Source organism: Pelodiscus sinensis, chromosome 5 (genome assembly GCF_052426305.1).
Source record: "Pelodiscus sinensis isolate ZL-2025 chromosome 5, ASM5242630v1, whole genome shotgun sequence".
NCBI lineage: Eukaryota > Metazoa > Chordata > Testudines > Trionychidae > Pelodiscus > Pelodiscus sinensis.
This window is the reverse complement of record NC_143056.1, coordinates 21,698,335-21,725,322: the sequence shown is the minus strand read 5'-3', so window position 1 is coordinate 21,725,322 and position 26,988 is coordinate 21,698,335. Positions and strand designations below refer to the sequence as shown.

General features: G+C 45.9%; 1 protein-coding gene across 3 annotated transcripts in view; it reads left to right on the top strand.

Moving 5' to 3' along the window:
• RCOR1 (REST corepressor 1) overlaps positions 1 to 26,988 on the top strand; it is a 139,717-nt gene that overhangs the window by 95,576 nt on the left and 17,153 nt on the right. For all 3 annotated transcript variants that reach the window (XM_075926533.2, XM_075926532.2, XM_089778345.1), the window contains 4 exons: positions 6,467 to 6,519; positions 12,692 to 12,853; positions 16,977 to 17,095; positions 19,910 to 19,988. In XM_075926533.2, coding sequence (XP_075782648.1) covers positions 6,467 to 6,519; positions 12,692 to 12,853; positions 16,977 to 17,095; positions 19,910 to 19,988 — 413 coding nt within the window. The remainder of the gene's footprint in view (positions 1 to 6,466; positions 6,520 to 12,691; positions 12,854 to 16,976; positions 17,096 to 19,909; positions 19,989 to 26,988) is intronic.

The following is a 26,988-nucleotide window of genomic DNA, read 5'->3' as shown; positions in this document are numbered from 1 at the left end:
AGCTCTCTACCTCTGCATTCTCTTAACTTTCTCCACATTTTCTGTTTCCTGCAAACCCTGTCTGGTTTTCATGAATCTGCTAGGCATGAAGTGACATTTGTGAAGTTGTCAGGAAGCAAATCTTTTATTCTGGGGAAGATTCCACAAAAATGCATACTCTGTAGAGTGTTTGGAATGTGCCTAGGAAAATACTGCTTCCAAGCATTTCTTATCTTTCAGATAATAGACTCCTAAATACACATTCCCTTTTTACATATTTAAAATCCTTGGTCTTAGAATTGGGACTGTAACAAGGAACAGTGCAGCTATTTGTTCCTATCCTCCTTTAGTATCCTTAGCATTACTGAATGACACCTGCAGGACTTAGGTGTTTGGTAATACTCCCCCTCGCCCCACACCCCTCTCAACCTCTTAGGCAGCCAAAAGCCAGGACATGCAGTATAGGTTGAGGTAGGGTTTCCAGTGAGATTAAGGGAGAAATATACTGGTGGGAGACCCGGCAAGTATCCTCTCTTTTGAAATGCATGAGGAAGGCCTCTTCCCCTCCTCTCCCTGCCCTCTGATTTTGGGTTGGGTGCAACCTGTCTTTTTCCTTCTGTGGGTGCCCTAACAGCTAGTGTCTAAATGTTTCCCACTCCTTTCTGTCTGCAACACACTGGCATAACAGGGTGCTGTTAGCAGGAGCACTGTGCTCTTTCCAGCCCTTTGTGCCTGACCATCCTCCTGGGAGGTGATGGGAAGAGAGACTCATTGGGCATAGCTGTGGACAGGAGATTTTTGGGTAAACGCCTGCTTCCACCTTGTGCGCTAGCCAGGGCAGAGCATTGTGAGGGAGGTGAGTTTGCCGCTTATGCGTCAGCTAAGCACAAAACTTATGAATGCAGGAGCCTTCCTCAAGAGGTTCAGGAATCTTCCTTTTGCACGATCTGGTTTCTAATAGCAACAAGGCCCCTCATAGGAATCGAGACACTTCATTGGTCACATGACTGTCATTTCTTAAGCATCATTGTCTTTGGCATGGTCTGCATTGGACAGTCTTGCTGGCAGCTTTGTCATACCATGTCTACATTCCAAAATTCTCACGTTAACTTGTGTTTGTGGGCAGCCACTGCAGTTATTAAAGTGTAAGTGTGTGTGTGTGTGTGTGTGTGTGTGTGTACACACAGTTGCACCTTCTGTCAGTAGTGTGTATCCTTACCAGGAGTGCTTGTATGGTCAGCGTGGGACATTCTGGGACTGCTCCTGAGAGCCAGGAACAGTAAATATAAGTGATGCAATTCCTGTATTCATGCTACGTTGACCCAGTTACATCAGCCATGCCTCTATGCCACTCTGGGAGGTAGTGTTACTTAAATCAGTGTGGAGAGGCACTTATGTCAAAGGGTACCCAATTTAAGTGAAGATAGGTCAACACAAGGCAGCTTATGTCTGTCTGACCCTGTAGCACAGACCCAGATTTAGGAGTGTGGGAACAGTTACCTCTCCCCTCAATAGACATAGCTGTGCTGACCGAAGCCCAAGTGCATACACCAGATAGATTGACACTTGAACCACTACATGGGAATAGCTGCACTGCTACAAGGCTTTAATGAAGATGCTCTGCACTGAAGGGGAGACAGTTCTTCTGTCAGTATTGCTAATCTTCCTTCCTCAGAGGCAGTAACTAGGTCAACAGGCAAAGCCTCCTGACATAGTGCTGTCTGTACTAGGGGTTAGGTCAGTATAACCATGTCCCTCAGAGGTATGAAACCCTGTAAGGTCGACCAGATCACAGTGTTATATGGGCAAAAGAGCATTTTGTTAGTGGATCATAGGCGAGGTCTACACTAGAAATGCTACAGTGGCCCAGCTGCAGAAACAGCCAGGGTTCTTCCATTGCTGTATTTGGATCCATCTCTGAGAGGTGATCTCTACCTCAATGTTAGTACAGGCAGTCCCTGGGTTACGTACAAGATAGGGACTGTAGGTTTGTTCTTAAGTTGAATCTGTCTGTAAGTCGGAACTGGCGTCCAGATTCAGCCGCTGCTGAAACTGACCGCCAGTTCTGACTTACATACAGATTCAACTTAAGAACCACAAGTCAGCTGCTGCTGAAACTGATCAGCCGCTGATTCCAGGAAGCCCGGGGCAGAGCAACTGTGCCTCGGGCTTCCTGTAGTCAGCGCTGGTCAGTTTCAGCAGCGGCTGACTTGGGGATGCCTGGGGCAGAGCAGCTGGGGTGCTCCAGTAGCGCCGCTCCTCGGCACTACTGGACCAACCCAGCAGCACCCCAGCTGCTCTGCCCCAGGCGTCCTGATTCAGCCGCTGCTGAAACTGACCAACAGCGGCTGAATCAGGACGCCTGGGGCAGAGCAGCTGGGGTGCTGCCGGGTTGGTCCAGTAGTGCCCAGAGCGGCGCTGCGGGACCAACCGGCAGCGCCCCAGCTGCTCTGCCCCAGGGTCTACAACAAAAGCCTGGTATGCTGGGGGGGGGGGCACACTAGCTGCGCCCCCCCCCCCCCCCAGCAGACCAGGGACACGGGGAGCAAAGCCGCAGCGGCGGGGTGCCTCGCCTCTGAGGCTTTGCTCTGGTGCGGGACCCGCCGCGGTTGCAGCTTTGCTCGCGGTGTCCCATGTCTGCTGGAGACGGTCCCCAGCAGACCAGGGGCACCGGGAGCAGCTTTTCTCGCCCCGGAGGTCGAGGTGGCAGACCACTGCCTGCGAACTCCGGGGCGAGAGAGCCCCGTTCGTAAGTGCGGATCCGACGTAAGTCGGGGACTGCCTGTATTCTCTTCTGTCCACCTAGTGCTGCCTATGCGGGAGCTTAGGTTGACGTGTCTGTGAGTGTCAGAGATGTGAGGTAGCTGTGTTGTTGAGCTAACTTTGTGGTACAGACCAGCCCTTACAGTGTGTCTACACTGCAATCAGAGGTCTGACTGCAGCATGTATAGACATACCTGAATTAGCTTTAGGGCTTGTCTTTTGTTGGGAGCTTACATTGTTACAGCTACAGCCACACCCATGGGAGATGTAGCTTAGGCCAACCTAACCCAAAGTGTAGGTACTAGACTGCTGGAAAAATTCTTGTCAACCTAACCATCGCCTCGCAGGACGGTGGAGTTCCTGTTTCAACAGGAGAGTCGGTGTAGGTAATATCCATACTACAGAGGCGCCATTGCAGCAGTCTGAGTGTAGACTATACCTGAACTAGCTTTGGTGCCCAAATTAGTCATTCTGTAGTAATCTCCAGTTGAGGTGTTTAGACGCAGTAGGCTGGATTCCTCTGTGCTGCAACAGCACTCGGATCACTGTGGTTATGCTAGAAAGAGATGTAGGTAGCGCAGTGGTTCCATAAAGAGCCCATTAGAATATGGCTGCACTGTCTTTTTAGCACAACTCCTCCTTGGAAAACTTGGCTAATGTCAGTCAGCAGATTCTTGTGCACCCACGTCACCCTCATGTAAATCTGCCCTGAATGGGAAGTCATGCAGCAGGGGAGATAATCTCTCAGGTAGTTAGGGACAGTTCCACAGTGGTTTGTCTATTTTGAGATGGAGATTAGGGGACCTGGATTCTGTATTGAACAGGGAAACAGCATGGAGAGGAGAGCACTGGCAAGATGTGTTCAGGGAGATCTGTGTTGCTAAGCAGAGGAGCTGATCTTCTTTTGTACCAATTGAGGCTTTTTCGGAACGAGTGACTTAAATCCCAGAGACAAGTTGCAATCTGAGCTTGGAGGTCACAAATACCTGGATCACTGTGGCCAGGATCACGTCTTCCAGAATGGTGTGCAATATTGTGTCCAGGCCAAGATGGGAGAGTATTTTGTGTGGCATGTGTAAGTCTTACCTGTGGCAATTCAGGCATCCGGTAATATTGAGGAGTCAAGTCTAAAAGGATCCAATAAATGACTCAAGTCTATAAGCAATAGCATGGCCCTACTTAATGCAAAGGGCGATATCTACAAGATAGGAGCAAAGAATCTAGACTTACTCAACATCTCTGAACGCTCAGAATTTGAGGTCAAAAGCAAGAGTCAACTGATACTTAGACGAGAAATGGCAGGCAGAGCAAAGCGAGTGGCCTCATTCATGGCTTGCCATTTCCTTCTTTATTGACACAGTGGACTGCAACTCCTCCTGCACCCAATGTGTCCTTTCAGTATTTGAATGTTGCTCTTCTATTGGTTTTTGTCCCCTTTCTTCCCACCCTTCCCTTTGTCCTTCCTCCTCAGTGCGCACACACGCACTACATGCCTACTGTCCTTCAGAGCCATGGTGTGATGCCTAGTAGTTTATGGAGGAACTTAGCATGTGGGGAAACAGTGATGAAGTTCTAATAATATTGCTGTTGATATGGTCACCTCTCTTCCTGTCCTAGGTTGCAATTTATAGAAAAGACCTTAATGAATGGTTTAAAAAAATGTGGGTTTTCCTTGCTATAGCAATATTAAAGTCTTCTCCCTCTCCATAAATTATTTAACATCTCTGAGGAGAAGAAATTAAAGATAAAAATGGCTAAATAGTATCTGGCACTTCAGATCTTTCCACACTCCAATAGCCAGTTAATGCAGCAATCCTTTACCCAAGTGATTGGCATTCCCAAAAGCTTAATACTGTCTCTAGAACTAGTTGAGCCTTAAGGCAAAATATTTAATGAATCGTGCATAAAATATCTAAACTGAGAAAAGTTAATGGTGCAAAGTCAAACACACAAGCTGGGAAACATCTTAATTAAGATTTCCTGTGCAACCTTAAGTCTGCCCACTTGTGCCCATGGATTGTGACATATTCTTTAAATGGGATGTGATCACATAATTTTGACAGCACTGCTGTGTCTTTCAGTGGACAGGATGGATGGTGGTGCATGGGGAAGGATGCAGCTGTACAGTATTTTTTTCCAGTTTGTGGCCGCTGCTTTATTTACTGCATTTCATCCAAGTTGTACTGAATATGGAATGGTTTCCTCTTGGGCTTTTCCACATCACTATAGTAGCTAGTTGCATCACAAACATTAATGAAATTATCTGTTCAGTGTCTCTGTGCTGAGAATTGTATTCTCCCAATTTTACATGGGAAGCTGAGATATGGCTATCTAGGTAAAAATTAAGGGGCTGCTAATGTTGGCTGTTGCTACACTTCAAAGGCAAAAGTGCCGGCTGGAGCCTGGGGTCAGCTAGGGACTCCCCCGCTGACCCTGGGCTCTGTGCAGCGTGGTCACTTGGGAACACTACCCCAGGCTTCACATGACACTGCCACTTTGAAGTGCACCCTCTTCTCTGCGGGCCCATCCCCCCACTTCCTCTATCTGATAGAGGCAGCGGGAAGGGGACAGGGGTTGGAACTAGTCCTTCACATCCCTACAATGAACCAACAAATAATTGATAATTGTGAAGTTTTTTTGAGTTAAGTAACTTGTCCAGAATATAAAAAGCCTGTGATGCAGCCGAAGAACAGAATTCAGGCAAGGCAGTGCCTATCCTTTCTTTTAGCAGTCCCCTTGCCACTTTTACTAACCACCTATCAACTTCAGCTGCAAATCACAATAGTATAAACTACCTGCTTTGCCATCTGTTCTATTCATGAAGTGAAGCAAGAATCCTCTATGGTTATTACAATGAACAAATGGTGATTGTCCCTAAAGACAGTGTATTGTGGTGCATGAACACAAAGGGGCAGAATTAGGATGCATGAGTAATATCAGCAGTGAATTTGGCCCAATTTGATGTAAAGTAAGCAGTTGTCACCATGTTTTAAAAAGAAGTCTAGGTTTTGTCCCAGGTTATATGACATGTAGAACACCTAGCAGAAGATGTTTTGGTCCAAGATGAAAATTACTGAGATGTAAGAAATTGGAAAAATTGCAAAGGTGATTGCAGTGGATTACTTATTGTAAGATGTTAGTATTAAAAGGTACACAACAGCTCTTTATAGGAAAGTTCAAAAGATTCTATGAATTGTGCTATATAATACGAGATCCACGGTATTAGGAAGAATCACAAATTCATATGAACTAGATTGGTATGAGCTTTGTAAGACTACATGCAACAAGATATTTAGGTGCATGAATTCTACTTTAAAAAAAAAAAAGACTGATGTATTTGCAACTCTGTAATGGTACTGTTCTGTTCCAAAAATACAGATATTTTACACCCAAGACTAAATTAAATATCTTTTTGCCTGGTTGAAACCCACAACTGAAGAATGCAGGCTTATGAACTGATTCTTGCAACTTAGCCTATTGGGAAACTATTGGAAGAGGATACCTTGTGGTTCTTTTTAGGGGTTTCATAACTAATTCTTCGACCTGAGTTCTTTATAGGGGGTGTGATGTCTGTTACTGAGCAATTGGAGAATAATATGGATAATTAATCATTAACCACCTCACTGTTTAGACTGAGAGCAACTGGATTTTATATCCTTTTGTAGACTGGAAAGAGACAAGGCCCATGTGTGAAATGTCTTCAGGACCTATTTTTATTTTTCAGTGGATGAATACATTGCCATTGCTAAAGAGAAACATGGATACAACATGGAACAGGTAACAAATTGATTATTTGTATTTCTGTATTTAAGTTGATCCTTTTTTTTTCAGGAGGTACTAGAACACGGTTTAAATCAAACTGCCACACTTTCCCTCCACTCATGCAACATAATACATTTCTTTTCTGAGGGCACACAATTCATTTTTTGACCGTCACTAAAATGCCCAAATACCGTGTTCAGTGTTGATGCAGAACTCCCATTGATTTCCCCTCCCCCTCTCCCATTGTTACATGGCCTTGTGTTGCAGTCTGATTTGTGTACATTGGTAAGATTCTGGTCTCGTTGCAGCCCTTAACAAAGCTGTCCTTTACTTGAATGAGGCCCAGATTTCATTCTGTCTTTTTCTGTCTCCTGCTTAAGACTCATCTCATTAAATACTTTGACAGTGGCATAACTTCATGCACTGAGAAGCCCTTTTGAATTAAATGGGATGTCTTATGTGCATTGCATTCTGTGGCAGGGAGATGAGAAGGGTTCTCTTGGTTTACTGTACTCCAACCTTTTTACACCCAAGATCACTTTTTAAATCTCAGAACAGGAGGAGATCTACCACCCTGCCCCTTCTTTGAAGCCCTGCCCTCTCTATTCTCCTCCTGTCCATCACTTGCTATCCCTAGCCCTTACTTACACACTCTGATAAACAGTTTATTTTTAAATTATGCGATATATAAAATTAAAATGTGTTTATAGTTATGAAATAAATGGTCTGTTTTTTATTTATGCTATTTAAATCTAAAATGAAGCATTTATAATTATTCGTTTTGTGGGGACAGAGTTCTGCGGCTGGGGGCCAGGGGAAAGGGAACAGGGTGCTGGGAGGGCAGAGGACAGGGTTCTGCAGCAGGGGACAGGGTGCCAGTGGGGACAGGGGACAGAGTTCTGTAGCTGGAGACAGGGGAGTGGGGTCTGGGGAGCGAGGAGTGCGGACAGGGGGCGGGGTGCCAGTGGCAACAGAGAGTCTCCTGCATCTGCCTCCTCCCAGGATTCTCCCTCCCCAGAGGGAAGCCAGCACATGCCTCCTCAGGGCCCGATTTCCCCCCCCCCCCCCCGCACGGCGCAGGGAAACCCCGTGGGCACCTGCCCCTGGGGCCGAACACCCTCTTCTGTGGTGTGGCCAACCTCTTCCCACAGCACAGCCAACCTCTGTGGGTACCTGCCCCAGGGCCAAACCCCCCTCCTGCAGCGTGGCACAGCCCGGCCAACCACCTCCCCTCCTGCAGCGTGGCCAAGCACCAGGGTCAACCCTCTTCCCCATCCCCCACAGCATAGCCAACCCCCCTCGCCCGGCCCGGCCAACCCTCCCTTCCCCTCCCTTCCGCTCCCTTCCCTTCCCTTCCCTTCCCTTCCCTTCCCCTCCCCTCCCACAGCGCGGCCACCCCCCGCGGGTGCCTGCCCCGGGGCCAGCCCCCCCTCCCGCGGCCTGTCCCGGCCAACCCCCTCCCATCCCGCAGTGCGGCCAAACCCCGGGGCCGATCCCCGCTCTTGCAGCAGAGGGAAACCCCTGCGCTCGACTCACCCCTCTGGCACCAGTGGCACAGGGAAGGCACCGGCAGCGCAGGGAAGCTGCCACGCTCCTCCCCCAGGGCTGATGCCTCCTCCCCCAGCACGCAACAGAGCTGTAGGAAGTGAGCAGCCCGCGCACTTCTGGATCCCCCGGAAGTGATGCGGGCTTCAGACAGGACGTCCGCCCATCCCGCGGGAAACCAGCACTACATTAGAGGTAGATAGTGGGGCTTCTCAGGGGTGGAGGGAAAATGGAGGGTGGGGGGTGCCCGAACGCCTCGCGATTGACCAGTCGATTGCGATCGACAGGTTGGTGACCATGGGTGTAGAGAATTAAGGTATTGTCTCTAATGGTGGACTTTTATGTCAGAATTAAAGAAACTGTTCTCCCAAAAGCAATGAGTTAAAGGTGAATGAAATGGTAGTCAGATGACCAAAACCTCATTTTTGTGTTGGCTATTGAAAGTGTAGGTGTTAAACATTCTTGAGAAGAAACCTCTTAGTTTCAGCTTCCTGCTGTCGTCTTAGGTAAGGTGTGAGAGACGATATGATACAAGTGCTCGGAGCTGTGCCCTGGTTTTACTGGAGCATCTGCTAAAGATCAGAACTGGCATTCATGATATTTCTAGGAGCAAAAATAACCCCCCTAAAGTAGTAGATAGCCACAAACGTAATTCTCCCTGCCCCCTTTTTTTAACTACATGGAATACCTTTAATGTTGAGAAGTGTATGGTTCCAATATGAAGTCATGAATAACTTTCTCAAAAAGCTAACCCCCACATGTTTGCAAACTTCTGTTTGATTTTTGATTGAGAGGTAAATGTTGCTGTAAAGTGAAAACTGATCAGACTTCATTTAAAGTTTTAAAAAAACCAACTTACAAACAGGTGCCAGGTCCGAAGCTCTAAACAAAAGTGTGTGTTTAGTTTTTAAATGTCGCAGGAGTTGTCTAAAGTTTGAAAACGTGTATTTGCCTTGAATAGGAAGGCTCTTTTTTTTTTTTTTTTTTTTTTTGTGACTGCAATGCTGTGACAGGAAGGGTGCGTGGGATGGGATGGAACATCTGGTTACTGGGAGGGAGGAGGAGGAAGGAGCAAAGTGTGTGGTATGTTCCTGGGCTCTCTGAACTGAGGCATGGTAACTCACTAAGCTGTGTAACTATGAGCTTGAATGATCAGTACCACCTGGCACTTGCTAAGCTCAGTGTTCCGTCCCACTGTTCACTTGTCGTCATTTGATCCTATGATCAGCCAGGCTGGTGGCAATTGAGCATTTGCTGTCAGGTTTACAGTGATCTGTGAAATGAACGGATGGTCTCTGTCCAGTTGCCTCCCATTATCTTGCTAAATGAAATTGTCCTATCCCCAGCCATTTATTCCTCTTCCTGGCTTCCTCAGGTATATATATTGGGTTCAGGATAGACCTGGGAAGGATTCTTTCGGGGGCGGGGGGGGGGGGGTTACGTTGGTGTGAACAAAGCCCTGCTCAGGCATCTTAGGCCAGTGATCTCCAGCCTTTTTAAGGGCAAGATCCAATTCTTGAATTTAAGTGCAATCATGGTCTATCTCAAACCCAAATGCCCTTGTCCTACCTCCTGCCCTGCCTCTTCTCCAAGGCCCAGTCCTGCTCACGTCATTCCTTCCTCCCCCGTCCCCCCCCCATCCCCTAGGCTGGAACAGGGCGTTGGAGTGCAGGTTCTGGGGGAGAGTTTGAGTGCCGGAGGGACTCGGACAGAGATTGAGATTCCCTGTAGTATTGTGTCCCCACCTCTGTGGAGATGGGGTATGGAAGGGGGGACATCCTGACATCAATGTCCCCTTCTCCCTCCCTTGCCCTTCACAGCAAGCCAGGAGTCTCTCAGGGAGCAACCCCAAAGCAGAGGGCAGAAAAAAGTGGAAGGAGGGGCAGCTGAAGTGCTGGCACTTGATAGCCTCGTAGCCAGACCAGTCAGGGTCACCTGTCAGAGGCTCCAGGATCTACCAGTAGATCCTGATCTAGACCTCTGGTCTAGACAATGATGACAAATATCAACAAAAGCTTTGGAAAGTATATTAAGCTTAATGCTTCAGGATTTAAGCCAATGTCTGATCTTTGGCCGTTAGGGGCAAATTATCCCATATCTGCCTACAATGGGGTTCTCAAGCATTTGGCAATGACCGTGATCAGAAACTGAATACTAGATGAGGGAGACTGATCCAGTAGGGAAATTCCTACTTCCTCATAATGAGGAGGCAAAAGAGGGAGAAAACCTACCACTGTTCTTCCTTTGCATAGCTCACTGTGGGACTGCATAAACCCCGAAGACATTGGTGGTCCTAGAATTTGTAAACTAAGCACTGTTAGAAATAACCATCCAGGAAGGACAGTGTGTATTTCTGTGGAAATAGAGATGCTAGCCCAATGCTTTAGAAATAACCTTTTGAAATTAGACTTTTAGAAAAAGTTGCATAAACATGGATCTTCCCCTTTCAGATGGTGATTGCACATGAGATCCTTTGGGAGTGGAGTAGAGGGGGGAAGTGAGATTGGAAGGAACCATTCAAATCTAGACAACCAACTTTATACATTTTGCCTCTGGCTCTGAGCTTATTAGCCAGTGGTGGTGGCAAGCATTTGACTGTGTACACACACGTTCCAGGGAATCAGTCCTCTAGTCCTCAGGACACCAATCTTCCTTCTAATTTTTTTTTCCATCCACAGATAAAGTAAATTTTGTTGTGTGCACCAAGGGATGTGTGGGTGTGCACCACCAGTAGAAACCTATGCTAATCAGGTGGGCAGCACCTGAATCTCTCCTGGGTGGCTACTCAAGCACTCAGCTTACAGGGAACACTTCAGGACACTCTAGCAGATGACAGCCTAGAAGATCCCAAGTGTGGGATCATCAAAGGAGGCAATAACCTTGCAAAGCTTGCTCCTTCCCATGCACAGGGCAGCAGAGACAGATGTAGCAATTGCCTTGAGGATCCTGCCTTCCGTCGCACTCAGAGACTCTGGAGCCAGCTTGTTGATGTAGCAGTAGCAAGCAAGTGGAGGTTTCTCTGGAATGGTGAATGGGACTGTTGCATTGAGCTCAGTTGTCTGCTGGGCTACATGTCCAGCTGGCTCTTTGTTCTGTATGCAACTTGTCTGGTCTAGCGCTCTCCTTCTCTCCCTTGCTTGTGGCTGGATTGTGTATCAACAGCTAAACAGATTCGTTGTGGGAGAGTTGTGTACGCACAAGTACAGCTCTTTTGTAGGAAGGATAGATGGGTGGAACTTTGAATAGGTAAATTTCTATGGGTGCTATTGCTAGCTATATAAAACCAGCTTATTTTTAAAATGTCTTGGTTCTAGACATTTTTGTTTGTTAAAAAACCCTAAATTTTCTATTAAATAAAACTTATTTTAAAATTCACATTTGTGTTCCAAGCCCTTTGTCTGAGGTTGGTGTTTGGGCTCTTCTCATCTTATAATAATATTTATCTCTTCTGTGCAATGTATTTCATTTGAGTAAGAGGAGGAGTCCCGATCTCTCTGTACCAACGTACAGCTCATATAACTTCCCATATTGGGGAGGTAACGGAAGTGAAACTGCGTCTGATATTTAAAAAAATGATAATGCTTGTCAAAGCACTCCTCTCCCAACTGTCTAGTCGTATTTTTTTAATTCACGTGACATCTTCAAAACGATTACATGTTAAGACTCTTCTGGTTCTGTATCACAATGAAGGGGGAGAAACCTAGATATTTAACATGGAGAGTCTAGTTTCATGAGGAAGAACTCTGGGGTGAGGCAAGCATTTAGTCAGATAGTTGCAGAATCTACTGGAGCAAGAACTTTATGCCCAGAAAGGAACTGGTTTTTGCATAGCAAAGTGGGATGGGGAAACCCCAGTTTCAAAGGTAGCACTGTCAATCTGAATGGACTGAGCGAAACTACTAGATGGGGGAATTATGGCAGCAGAACCAGAGTCAACTTTGCATGTGTCAAGCAGGTAATATTTTAGTCAGCAGATCTGGGATCGTTTTCACTTAACAGTGGTTATGAAACAATTTGCAAATTTTTATTTTAAATATTTCTGGCACCGTAGGGTCAGGCCCTTTTGAAATGACTCTGGGGAGGTTAATTGTACCAAAAGTAATACTCTGATTAGAGTGGAAGGTCATAATGCCCTTTAGCCATCCACTTCCTGGCAGAGGTAGACTTGAGTGAATGCCTTATAGAGGCAACATTCATTAGTGCGAAGGGTGTTTAACGAAGGATGTTAGTGAGAAGTTTGTTTAACTTAACTGGCCTTTTAAACTGGGGGCTGGGGGTTCCAATGAAGGAGATGAAGTGCCTTTTGGCCCGCAAGACTGTTTTTAGATTTTTGACAATTTCCACTCCCAAAGGCCTACTCCTGCAGCAATCTCTAGCAGCCTTTCAGCAATATAACTTGCTTTCCCTTTTTGTTGCTTACACGACATGGACCGGATTCTCATGAGCCACAGCCCAGAATGTTGATGGTTAGATTCCCAGTTCTTGTTATCGGTTGAGCTTTTGTAGCCTCAAACACATGTATCTGGTGTCCGAGTCATGGCCCCTTTGTAACTTTTGTGCTGCTCTATCACCTGTGCATGCTGTATCTGTATGCGACCGCCCCACATTATAACTAGATTTCTCATGTCCATATTTCTTTCAGGCCCTTGGAATGCTCTTTTGGCACAAACACAATATTGAAAAATCCTTGGCCGATCTGCCCAACTTTACTCCATTCCCAGATGAGTGGACAGTGGAAGATAAGGTGCTGTTCGAACAGGCCTTTAGTTTTCATGGGAAAACATTTCATAGAATTCAGCAGATGGTAAGTAGGACCATAATAATTAGACTTGGAAAAGACTGTTGGGTGACTTCATCCACTACAAGAGTGTTGGCAATCATGTAACTTTCTGTTTTGAAGAGGTTTAGGTGTTGGGGAATAATTTGGCTCTTACCTTGTCAAACAGAGGAAAACGATACCGATTTGGTTGTAGGGGAGGGACTATTTTATTTCCGTGCATTCCTCTAGCAACAGACACTGCATGACGTGGATTCTAAGGAAATCTTCTAGAAATAGAATCTGACTCTGTTACCATCTTGAGGAAGTTCTAGCTGTGGAATTGACATATTGCTTTTGATTTGTTGCTAATGGAGCCCCCTCTTCATTTTATTGTGTTGCAATCCTATTTAAAGGTCTCAATCAGAGTTTAGGACCCCATTGTGCAATGAATGATACGCACACCTCATGAAAAAAATCCTTGTCCCAAAGTGCTTTACTTACGGTTGCCAGGCGTCTGGTTTTGAACCGGACAGTCCAGTATTTGAGCTTTCTGTTCGGGAAACAAATTGAGAAAGTATAAATGAGAAAATATAAACGTTCGGTATTTTCTAAATAAGATTTAATGTAGATTGTGATGTAATGTCAAGTGTGTCCGGTATTTTTGTTGAAACCATCTGGCAACCCTAGCTTTAATTTTTTTAAGCATTGTTTTTTTAGGAGTTTTATGCATTTTACATTGGCATTGGTATTTACGTATACATTCAGCATAATATGGAGCATCCGTGCTGCTGTAGGTGAGGAATTTATATTTAATACCATTTTTAATTACTCCGTCTTTCTGAAACTTTACCCTTTGGAGCTAACATTTTCTAGGCTTGGTATCTACCTAAAAGTGAAGTTTGTTTTGGAAGTTTTCAGTAAGAACAAAAAAACTCCACACCAACATCAGCCATTTTGGAAGGGATCAAAACAGCTTTTTCTGCTGGAATGGGAATTTGAAAACTATCCCTCATTTGAAAATCTCTTCTGCTGTTCCAGTGAATTTTTGATGGAACAATTGAGATCCTTTTGGAAACTAGTGTAGGCAGTATACTTTGCACAGGGCTTTTGGTCCATTCTTATTAATGGCTTTGTTTTATATACATAATTATAAACTTCTTTCCTCCCCCACCCAGAAAAACAACTCCCTTCTCCCAGGTTGGCTTATTGGGTCACCCTAGCAGGGCTATGTGGTGGTAACTTTGCTGAATAGTAAAAAATTATCTGACTGCTCCAGAGGGTAGGGAGGTCTTTATAAGCCTTGTTCCCCACCCCCAGGTCCTTGTGCATACTATCTAAGGTGCATGAACAGAATCCCTGTAGTGTCCAGCCAAATAGTTCCAGATTATAGGCTCTAGATAAATGCCTCTTGCCAATTTTTATGCAAAACTAGCCATGTTCTGAAGCCTTTTGGGTTTTTTCCCCATCTGTTTTCCCTTTTTTACTTTTAAATGTCCCTCGGAAATATCCTACATAAACCGATTGTAGAACATTAAAGGAGTCCACAGTTAAGCATTAAATTAGGAAATTCGCAGTTCAAGTGGATGGCGGTAACTCTTGTGAACGTGCATGACCGAGCATTAATGCCAGACTTGCATACTGTTTCTCCAATAATGAATTACAGGGCACTTTTTGAGCAAGTAAAGGTCTATAAAATCATGACTGATGTGAAAAAAGTAAATAAAGAAGAGTTATTTACTCTATCCCATAACACAAGAACTAGGGCTCGCCAAATTAAATGCAATAAGTATCAGGTTTAAAACAAACAAAAGGAAGTACTTCTTCCCACAGTTCAGTCAACCTGTGGAACTCCTTGTCAGAGGATGTTGTAAAGTCCCGAACTGTAATAGGGTTTAAAAAAAAGAGCTAAATAAATGCATGGAGGATAGGTCCATCAGTAGCTGTTAGCCAGAATGTACAGGAATGGTGTTCGTAGTCCAGGGGTGGGCAATAATTTTTGAAGGGGGGGGCCCACTTGATGAATTTTGCAAGTGGAACCAGGCTGTCCCAAAGGGGTGGGGCCTCAGGCAGAAGGGGCAGGGACTCAGGTGGAATGAGGCTGTTCCCTCTAGGTATGGCCCACCCTCCTTCAGAACCTGAAGGAGGATCATTCTTCTCCTCCTCCTCCTCCTCCTCCTCCTTCAGACCCTGATTGGGTTGGGGATGGGACAGCGTGTCAAGTCTTTACCTCTCATCCCCACCCTGCCAGGGGCGCACAGTGCCTAGAAGGAACCGCTGGCCGTTTTGAATAGCTGGTGGTTTTTTCTAGGCTCTGTACGCCCCTGGCGATGTGAGGAAACTTTCAGTGATCCCCCATCTCTAGGTCTTGATTGGCCTGGGGACGGTGGAGTGGCAGGGCGGCTGCAGTCTGGATCAAAAGGCTTGGTGGGCTGAATCCAGCCCACAGACCCTTTCTTGCCCACCCTTCTGTTGGAAGCTGGCACTGGTTGACAGGGATGGATCACTTGATCTTTTCATTCCCTCTGAGACATCTGGTTTGGGCCACTATTGGAAGACAGGACCTTTGGTGTGCTAGATGGACCTTTGGTGTGACCCAGTGTGGCTGTTCTTTTGTTTTGCTATGCATGTGGCACACTGTGGTACTGAGTGTGTGCTGGGCAAACACACGGACAGTCATTTGCATGAAAAGGACACGTCATTCTGAATCTGGGTCGTGGAACCTTTTTTGGGTCAAGGGCTTCTGACCCACAGAAAAATCAGTCAGGGGACACACAAGTGAGAAACAAAAAACCATCACTGTCGTGGCCCCTGACTGAGAAAGGAGAGACACTCCCCATGTTCCACTCGCATACCAGAGCCTAGGGGAGCCCAGACTAGTAGATTTTGTGTACAATGGAGGGGGGGGACTGGAGTGCAAGCATGGGCTCCCCAATGCTGGGGGAGCCCTGAGCCTGGGGGGGGGGAGCTGGATCCAGACAAGTTGGGGGCCGTATCTGGCCTCTGGGCCTTGGGTTCCCCATCCCTGTTCTAAATATTGGCTGTAGAACAGAATAAGTGCAAGTATGCTGACCTACCTATGCCAAATTAACTGCATTGCTAATACCCTCGTCCTTGAATTTGTACTGAGGAAGCTTGTGCTGGAAATAAACTGCATAGTACATGAGTGCTGACGGGTATTAAAATTACATGCTTTAAAGCAGAGGTGCGAAACTCATTCCAGGCAGGAGAGACAAATTAGTTACAATATGTAGGCCCAATCTACAGTTTTGGAACTATTTATTGTCCTCAATGCCACGGATAAGCACAAGTATCTAAGGCCAAAACTTTAAAATCTTGGTTCTTAAAACCACCTTCAGCTCCCCGATTTTTAATGGAACTTGGATCAGGCCTTTATCTAAAGTGATGTGGGTGGAGTGCAACAATAACTCTAGGGGTGACATGAGAGGCGAGAGTTATGCAAGTCTCTTCTAGGACAGCCTGTAGAACTCAAATGGGTCAGCTGCCTTAATAGAGTTTTATTTACCTGACTACTAGAAGGCAGATTTGTTGTGTAGACATACAGGACAATGAAATGAAAATATTACAGCTTGCTACACACTTATCGAAAGTTGAAGAAAAGAAGCAACATTGCATCCTTTTTAAACCCTCTATTGTTAACCGAATAGATTTTTAGCACATAGATTCTGTTTAACCACGTATCAAAGGCATGTTTTAAAAGTAGTCTGCAATTCAGAAATGCTACATTTACTGTGGGTCTGGGTTTGCAGTTTTAAGACTTTGTCTACCTGTGTTTCAGGAGCCCTTTTCTGGCCTGCATCTTGAGTGCTCTTGTATTGGAAGGGATTCCTGTTAGATGATAAAGTCCTGTGCTGGGTTTTTGTCCCATTGCTGGCTCAGGCACATAGGAAAATACACAGACTTTGTGCTGACTTCTAGGATCTATTCTGCAGCTTCATTCTGAAGAGCTTGCAGAATGGCCTCTCTGGAAGCTTATGACGGAAACCAAAGTAAAGGTGGCCAATTGCTACCCTGTGTTGCTGGCTATGACTTTCCTGCTGGCTGTTTGTAGTGTGTACCAAAAACTGGCCCATACAATATGAAATCCAGGTACTGCTGTTCATGTAAGCCTGTGAAGACTTCTAAAAGGACTAACTTTTTTTATTTTCAGCTTCCTGACAAATCGATAGCCAGTCTGGTGAAATTCTACTACTCATGGAAAAAGACAAGGACTAAAACCAGCGTGATGGACCGCCATGCTCGTAAACAAAAAAGGGAACGGGAAGAAAGGTATATTTGCAGTGAGAGAGACTGTCTTGCTACCCAGATCTTTTTATGAAGTTCCTGGAATTTCTGGTAGCCTGTAAAGAACTTGAATTAGGATTTTCCCAGACGCTTCCAGGTGTCTCTTTTTGTAACAGGAGTCTGTGTCCATGTAAACGTTCATGACCAAATTCCACCATCTGATTCACCTGCAACTCCAGCTTCCCTCTAACAGGAGGCTGCAGTGGTAACTCGAAGGCAGATTTTAGCCCTAAATGTCCCTTTCTGTAGAATGGGAGCATGCACTAAGTGGAAGGATGGCAATGTCTGACAGGCCCCACTCTTCATTTTAGCTAGACGTTTGTCCAGGCAGAATGATGCCACCATCAAAATACCGCTAGGATCAAACTCGCTACCCAGTGCAATGGTCAAGTAGACTGGTTTTGTGATGGGAAAGAAAGGGGAGAGCTCACAGCAGCTGTGGTTGATGGAATTCTATACCCACCTCTCTATTCAATGTGCATGTGCTGTACTGTATAAGTGAGCTGGGGACCTATAGAGTGCCAAAGTCACTGAGCTTTAACAGAGTCTCTGTTCCTGGTACTTCAGCCTCCGGTCTGCAGCATGGCTGCCATGCACACCACACATGCACCCCTTGGGAAGATATGGCTGATTCATGTATTTAGCTACACAGACGCTTCCTGCAGATAGAGGTTCACTTTTCCTGGCTAACTCCATTCGAACCTAGGGCAGTTGGGGCCTTGGTGGACCATGGCTCCTCACACACGGAGAGGTGTGACAGTCTGTCTGCAAAGCTTCTCTGCATCCTCATCTTTACTCTCTCCATAGCAGTGGTGCTCGGCAATGCTTACACTGTTTCTTGTCCTTGTGAACAGTGCTTTTTCCACCTTGCTGTGACAGGATCAGTCCCACTCCCGAGTCCCAGATTCCTGGTCAGTCCACTATCCTACAGTTTAGGTCCTGTGGACCAGTCCCCACCTGCCCTTACCAGGGTTGGGCTTCAGTTCTGCTTAAAAGGGTGTGGGGCAGATGCCTCTTAGTTAGCCTAGGTTGGGCAACCAGTCTTCACCAGCTGCCAGCTGGAGTTCCAGACTACTGGGGGAAGGGCACTTGTTTCTAGGTGCTATAAACTCTATGGACGGTGTCTTCTGAATTCCGCAGCCTTGGACAGGATCAGAGATACTTAGAATATGTCTGCCCTATGGAAATTAAACCAGATTTGCTAGGTCAGCATTACTATGCTGGTGTAACCTGATAGTGTAGATGCAGCCTGAATAGCTGCATTGATGGAAGTATTCTCCATTGATTTAAATGTATCTACACCTGGGAATAACTTGGCAAAGATAGGATCAGTCAGGAATGTGACTTACTCCCATGACCAACATAGCTACATTGACTCAAATTTCAGGTGGAGACCAAGCCACGGTGTTTGCTTTCCAGAGTCAGCAAGCTAAAGAACACGACTGGTTTAACATGGCCGCTTGATTTTCAACTCAACTTGAGTAATTTGTAGGAAAAATTATGGGATTTATCTCTGAGCTTTGTGGGGGAGGAAAAAGAGTTGTGCTGCTATTTGAGTCTGAGGTTAGAGCGTGTGAATTCTGAAGTAGGGTTGTAGTCGACTACTTGCATTCTCTCCCGCCGCCTCTTATCTCTACTGTGCTGTTCTTTTATTTGCATGCATGGGACTCTATAAATGCTGTCTTCTGCATGCAGAAGTGACCGAATTTGCTGGTACAAACTAGCTTGAGAATCCGTTTTGTACAGGAAAGTACGCAGCTTAGAGGAAAAGGAAGGTTTCCACACACGATTATAAATGGAAGACTGCTAAAATGTGTCGATCAGCAATAATGAGCAGGTGCCTGTATTTTATTCATACTCTTCATCTTGGTCTATATTTTTAAAATAATGAAACAAATAAAAACCAAATCCTAAAAGGTGAGTGTGTGACTGTGAGTGGAATTTTAACAGGCCATGAAGAATATAATGCTGACTTAATACTGACTTCTACAACTTGAATATCTTAATAGGTTATTGGATTTCAGAGTACTAGTGAAACCTGCATGTGTCCTTCTTAAAATAAAGCCCAAATAAGATTATCCTTGCATTCTGAGAACATCGTAACAGGGCAATTAATGCCAGCAATATGCATTACGCAAATTCTAAACCATACATGGAAGTATACCTTAACGTGACTGGTAGTCTAACACTAAATTAGAATTCCAGTAAAATTAAACGAGCTAGGTGTTCCAAGGCCACCATCAGTATGGCCCAATTTGATGCTGCTTATTCTTTTTTAGTAATGGATAGAATTTATTTTTCCCCACTCAGAGCGGAATTAAAAATGAGATTATGGAAGAACTAAATGTGATTTTTTTTTTTTTTTAAATCCCTGGAAGAACTAATTGTGCATGTGGCTTTTTGTTACATTTAAGATTTTTAATTAATTGCGTGAAATGCACATTAAAGCTGTTTTCTCTAATGCTATATCCTTGTTTGTTTGCGTTTGCTTGAAGTTAGAAATATTCTCCAACTAGTTCTCTTTGATTCTAACAGCCAGAGATGTTCTGACTTTAAAAAAATATATTTTTACCTTTGGGTGCAAACAGATTTCATTTTGCCCATATATACCATTGGTGAATTTATGTAAAAGTTTTTAAATGAATGATCCCTAATGTGGTTATTTTTAACATGTAATTGACTTGAAAATTTATTATCAGCTTTTCTTTATGTTCTGTCCATGCCTGCCTTCCAGCACGTTCTTGTAAAGAAATAGAAATTCTCATAGTAATATGGTCATGCCATGTTTTTGTCTTTTAGTGAGGATGAAATGGAGGAAACAAATGGAAGTAACCCTGTTGATATTGAAGTTGAACAGAACAAGGAGAGCAAAAAAGAGGTAGATTCCCTCCCTCCCCCCATTAATACTCTACTGAAGGCTAATGACAATATTTACCCATCACTGTGAACTATTCTTTAGTGCCATGCAGAGGACACTGGGACAGTTTGTATAGTGGAGGTGCTAACAATCATTGACCCAAATTGTAAGCCTTGTATATAATGGAAACCACTTCAAGGCAGGGCATCCTGCAGCACCCTTAGTTCTAGCACTGATGGTGCCATGGAGGATCTGACAGTCCCCTGAAGCTTTTGCATAGTTGCTGTTCAACACAGGAATAATAGTGACTCATGATCTGATCAGAGTATCTAGTATTTGAAATCTTGATCCGTTTGAAGTGAATGGCAAGAATTTGAGTAACTTCAGCTGGGTCAGAATTTCCGGCTAACACCAAAGGAGAAAGCTTATATGTGATTGTGGGTGGTCATCCCCCACCCTCCCACACACACACCTTCTGTGTTACTCATTTTGTTAAAATAAGTGTTAGGGAAATTAAACGACCAAATAAGACTTTTCTTTCCCCCATCCTCCAATAGAAAAATAAACTTATAGTCAAGGCTGAAGATAAACTAAGCTCTAAGTCCTTGCTGCTATTCTCTGTCTAGCCTATCCATCCAGAAGGGGCCTGCTCTTGAGCATGATCAAATGACAACATTCCCACTGACTTCCATAGGAACAGGGCTGGGTGTGAACAGAAAAATGGACACTTGACTATAAAGGTTAATTCCACACTTCCCGTGGTATACGGGCTTTGTGTAATTAGGTGCTGGAGGCCTGACGCACCAATGGATTAAGTCTACTGAAGTCAGTAGAACTACACTGACTGCTCTTGGCAGTAGGTAGTCAGCCTGTTTTAGCTTCAGAAATAGCTTGTAAGGACTGTGAGGTACTTCAGTCTGTACTGGCCCAAAAGGAGTCTCTGCAGTATACAGCAGAGCTCACTCTAGCTGCACGGGACCTTTGTTGATTGTCATTGTATCCATGTGTGCCAATCCCACCACCCACACACCTATCCAGTGAAGTAAATGTGATTCTTTGCACCTGACAGTTCCCCAATCCAAACTTTAAAAATAAGAAATTATGTATGATACAGGGAAACTCTATTGAAAAGGAATGGGTTTATCAGTTGTCCTTAAATTTGACGTGTGTTGCATTGCAAAGTCTGTGGGATTCTTTGTGGAGTTTTTCAAAATAAATGTTCCAGAGATATAGCTCAGACTACTGTTGCAAGCTTTGGGACTCAGGAAGAGGGAGAAAGGGCAGTAGTAACAAAGCAGAGTGTAGAGAGTAAAGATGAGACTCTGAACTATCAAAGGTTGTGGCATACCTTAGTGTTAACATTGGAAAATATCTCAACAGCGTTTTGATTTTGTATTAAATATTTTTAAACTGAGATTGAAAAGAGGCATTTATAGGTTATGTTTAACAAACCCGCTAACTGAGGCTGAGGAAGACAAAACACTGTCACTACTTAACTCAGTTTTGTATAAAGGGTGAAATCTGAGAGTATACTAGTTCTTGCAAATTCTATTCACATAGGCCATGTCTGCACTACCAGATGAGGTTGAATTTTATTAAGTTTGATTTCTTGCCACATGATTTTGTAAAGTTGAATGTCCACATCCCCATTGTTTGCAAGAATTTAACATAGTTCAAAGTAGCAGGTCAACAGCAGTCTCCCTGCTGGAGAGCAGTGCACTGTGGGTAGCTATCCCACAGTGACTGTGTCACTCTACATTCTGAGTTATGCTCCCAGCGCATGCTGGGACCAAAACTCTGTAGCAGGTGATTCTGGGTTCATGTCATCAATGTCCCAAAATACGCTTGTCTGCTCCCTCTCCCCTTGCTTGAGATTAATGGGAAACAATTTTTTTGTACCACTTTTTTTTTTTATCCCGGTTACCATAGCAGTGTGAGCCCCCTTGTGAGTCCTATTGTGCATTAAAGCTTTGTAATGTTGATGTCTGCCATGATGTGCTGAGTGTATGCACCTCACTCGGGGAAGAGGATGAGGAGAAATCTTGGGGTGCCCTGGGCGTGGCATACAGGCAAGTTCTTGAGTTGAGTGACTTGGAGAAACAACTGGCATTCCATCCTCCAGAATGCTGGTTCTGGTGCCCACAGATTGGTGGGACCACATATGGGTGCAGAACTTTTAAATGTACACTGCCTCTTTCATCGAACTTTGTGAATGGCTTTTCCCCACGCTGAAGCACAGGAGCACCTGAATGAGAGATGCTCTGTCAGTGGAGGAGTTTGTGGCAATTGCCCTGTGGAAGCTTGCAGTGCCAGACAGCTATCAGTCAGTTGGGAATCAGGAGTTGAGCAATCTATAGTGGGAGCTGTTGTGATCCAAGTAGCCACAGCAATCTGTACCTATTCTCAATTGCGCTGCGGGTGCTGGTGAATCACAAGGGCCATTTCACAGAAATGGGATGATTGGGAACGGTGTATGATACAAGCATCTTTAGGAACTCCTGCCTCTTCAGAAAGCTGTACCCTGGAACTTTTTTCCCAGATTGGAAAATTAGAATCAGAGAGGTGAAAATGCCAATAGTGATCTCTGGTGACCCAGCTTACCCCCTTGCTCTCCTGTGGCTCATGAAGCTGTACATGGGCAGCCTGGACCCCAGTAAGGAGTGTTCGACTACAGGCTGAGCAAGTGCAGAATGGTGGTTGAATGTGCTTTTGGATGTTTAAAGGGAAGGTTTAGGAATCTACTGACTAGGTTAGACGTCAGTGAACCCAATATTCCCTTTGTGGTGGCAGCCTGCTGTGTGCTTCATAATATTTGTGAGATCAAGGGGAAAAGTTATCTGGCAGGGTGGGGGTCTGGGCAGAGCGTGTAGCCAGAGATTTTGAGCAGCCAGACACCAGGATGCTAAGGAGAGCACAGCATGGGGCACTGCAAATCAGAGAGGCTTTGAAAGAAAATATTACAAACTGTCAGTTTTGAGTCATGCGCATTGCTCTCAACGAGGTGCCCCTGCATTCAGTGTGTTTGCCTGCAATTCCCCACCCCAGCCCTGCAACACAAGCAATAATGAGGCTGTTCAGAGATTGTGCCCTTGAGCTCCCTGCCACCTCACCCCTCACACACCATGTCTTGGGCTCCTGGAGATGGAGCCCATGGAACCGGGTGAGAAGGGGTGGGTGGGGGGAACCTCTCCAGGCATGCCACCATGCACTCCATCACAACCATCAGGGACAAAAAGACATTATCCTGGTGTTTCGCTTGCAGTTCCCTGCACGCTCCCCTCCTGTTGTCCTGCACATTCTCTTCTCCTCCTCCAGGAACATATTCCTCCACTCCATTTGCTCCTTAAACATGTCTTGCCTTGTCTGTTTTCGCCTGTGGATTTGTGCAGGAGCTGGAGGAGTATGCAGGACAGATGCTGGAGCTGAGGGAGTATGCAGCAAGCTTCCTGCTGTTCCCACTGTAATGAAAAGTTACAAGGATCTGCCTTTCGGGAGATAAAATGTGGGGCCTAACACCTAATCTGTTAACATACAGCGAAAGTCTCTCTTCAAGACAACGGAGATGTGTTCTGTGCAAGGCCAAAGCTATGCTTTACAGCAGCTGCTGTGCAGCAGGCAGTCAACAGTTTTCAAGGGAATATCTGGATTCATGTGGTCTAGAGGCAGACGTGGTAAGGGGCCTGCCAGGACACAATCCTGTGGGAGGGAAGATGGCAGGGGCAGGGTGATGGCTCACACAGCTTCCCTCCTGTGTGCCTCACACCCTGCTTCCTGAGAGTGCTACTTTCTCATCCCACAGGAGTCTACAGAAGGGATGGCAGGAGAGAGGGAGGAGATGCCAGAAGCTGAAGCTATGCTGGCTCTCCATCTCCTTTATTAAGGTTGCCATGCAAGATATGAGTCTTCTCCGAGTCACACAGAGTGATGGGGATCTGATGCTGTCTGTATGTGACCAGAAACCTCAGCCTTATGCTGTACTGCTTTGTGCTGCAATGATGCCAGACTGCTTACTGTGCCTTGGCATGGGAAGGTGTCCTACCTTGGAGGATGGAATAAGGCAGCTTCCCCAGAAACCTTCTGAGAAGGATCCTATGGGAGAGCTTCATGGAGAAATGCAGGAGGATTCCTGCTCCATCTCCACACGTTAACAAGCTGTTCTAGGCCTCCTGTGCTGTGTAGGCATAGAGTATCCCACACACCACAGCCAATTGCTTTACCCTCTTGTCGCAAGAAAAAAACATAGTGAACTCACCAGTAGTGCCCTCCCTGGGATCAGTGCCTGTTTGTACAAAAAACTGGTGGAGGGGATTGTCTTCAAGGTTATAAAAAGTTCTTGGCTCTTGCCACTTGCCAACTGGCCATTCTTGTGTTTCTCCTCTTTCCCCTTCACCACCATGATGTCCGACACATTGCTGCCCTGAGTGTCTTGAGAGGTTTCCATTGTCTAGCGTGGGAAGCTAGTTAGGGTCCCTGTCCCAGGATCAAATGCAGCTGATTAGAGAATGGAATGGGATGTTTGTGGCAGTGCACCAGACCATTCATTTGCCTCTTCTCTTGTGGCAGGACTGCCTCAGCTCCTTTATTTTAACGCAGCATTGCTGGGCGTCCTTGCCATATCCATTCTCCTCCATGCACTTTGCAATCTTCTCATAGATATCGGTGTTTCTTTTGCTGTTTTGGAGCTTCGAGAGAATGGATTCCTCTCCCCATGCCTCGAAGTCCAAGATCTTTCACATTCCATGCTGGTGCTCTTTTGCGCCCTTGGGAGGTCATGGGACTTAAACTTCTGGAAGTCACGACCACATGTGCTGTTCAGGTGTGCTGCTTGCTCTGAGGTGTGCTCACAACGCTAGCCATGTGTGAGATGAAATTCAGATTTTTCTTGTTCTCCTGGAGAGCAGTCAATGCCACGTTCTGGTGAGTGGTCACGGTAGGGCACTGTGGGGTGCCTCCTGGAGGTCAGGAACATCGATTTTCTCTGCACAGGGTCTACATTACAAGGAGTTCAACCATGTAAGATCTAATTTTTGCATTTTTCCTTGTAAAAGCAGGAGTACAGAAATCATTGTCAGCGGCCCTTGAAAGTCAACCAAACGGGCTTCATAGTGTGGACTCAATGTTTAGAAAATCAACCTTATGTGGCTAAATTCAATCTAAACTCCTAGTGTTAGACCAGACCATAGTTACTGTTTTGTCTTTACTTAACTGACAAAATTCCCTCATTGTTGCAATCAAATATTTTAAAAACCACCTTTTAAGGTAACAATCCCAGAACAGTTAGTGCAAAGCTGCATGAAAAAGGCATGCGTTCGGTAGTTTACTATGGCACTGATTATAAATACCGTATTTTCCGGCGTATAGGGCGACTGGGTGTATAAGACGACCCTCTATCTTTTTAATTAAAAGATAGGGTTTCATCTTATACCCCAGCGCCCCTCCGCCTCCTTTGCTCCCGGTGTCCCTGGTCTGCTGGAGATGGTCCCCAGCAGACCAGAGGCACCGGGAGCAAAGCCGCCAGGAGCGCCTGGGCTGCCTCCCCCCCCCCCCCGCCGGAGCCCCTCCGCGGCTTTGAAAGCCTCGGGGGAAGCCGGCGGGGGGGCATCCCAGGCGCGCATGGGCTGCGCCCCCGCCGGAGCCCCTCCGCGGCTTTGAAAGCCTCGGGGGAAGCTGGCGGCGGGGCATCCCAGGCGCGCATGGGCTGCCCCCCCGCCGGAGCCCCTCCGCGCCGCCGCGGAGGGGCTCCGGCGGGGGGGCAGCCCATGCGCGCCTGGGATGCCCCGCCGCCGGCTTCCCCCGAGGCTTTCAAAGCCGCGGAGGGGCTCCGGCGGTGGGGCAGCCCATGCGCGCCTGGGATGCCCCGCCGCCGGCTTCCCCCGAGGCTTTCAAAGCCGCGGAGGGGCTCCGGCGGGGGGGCAGCCCATGCGCGCCTGGGATGCCCCCCCGCCGGCTTCCCCCGAGGCTTTCAAAGCCGCGGAGGGGCTCCGGCGGCGGGGCATCCGGCGTACAAGACGACCCCCGATTTTGGGGGGATGTTTTTTAACATCAGAGGTCGTCTTGTACGCCGGAATATACGGTACACATCTTAAACTTCAGTTACCCAAATGATTTTTTTTACAATTTGGGGGAGCTTCCTTATTATTCTTTCTTTCATTTTCAGTTTAGCTGTAAAATGATTGAGGCTTTCTCATAATCAGAACGTCATCATACATAATTAGTGAATAAGCGTCTTTCTCAACGCCTCCCCTTTCCATTTTCTGCTCTTTGTGAGTCTTCAGTATTGTCTGTTCATAAAAATGAATAAGGGATAATAGGTGGTGGGAGGGGTTGAGTGATTTAAGATTTCAAACTGAAATTTCCTTTGAGAAACTCTGACTCTAAACGAGAGCTTTTACTAGGCACTTTTTATTTCTACTCACCTATTTAAAAGCATCATCTTACTTTTGGCTTCCTGCAATCTGTAGATCTAGCTCTGCATGCTGGAAGCCAAAGTTCATTTGTATCTGCATGCATTCTGAAAGGAAACAGATGGTCACAATTTTGACTTCATGTGCCTTTTGTAGCAAAGCATTGTATATATGATGATGTATCTTATTTGTTTCTCACCTCTATTTCAAATAATCTGTGCCACCTCTTTTCTCCCTCTCCCCTTTTTGCCTTCCTACTACCCCTCCCCCCCCAAAAAAAGCAGTTCACCAAGCACATTCAGTCACTCTGTGCGATGACAAGCTTGTCATTGGAAAGTGACTGCCAGCTTTCATTTTATTCTCCTGTACAATCTGCATAGCCTGTGCAGTGTTAATTAGGTTTGATATTGCAGCACTTGAGCCTGAGGGGCTCATTGAATCTGAAATACTTTGCGAGAGGAGAGCTGTCCAGAAGGTGGTTCATCATTGCTTTTCTGCAGTGAGTTGGTCGGGTGTATAATCACAGTGAAACACTTTGCTCCCAAAACCAAAGCCAACAATATTTGTCAGCCCAAGAGACTCAGCGTTCTCTCTGACTTCTTAGGCAAGATGGGGAT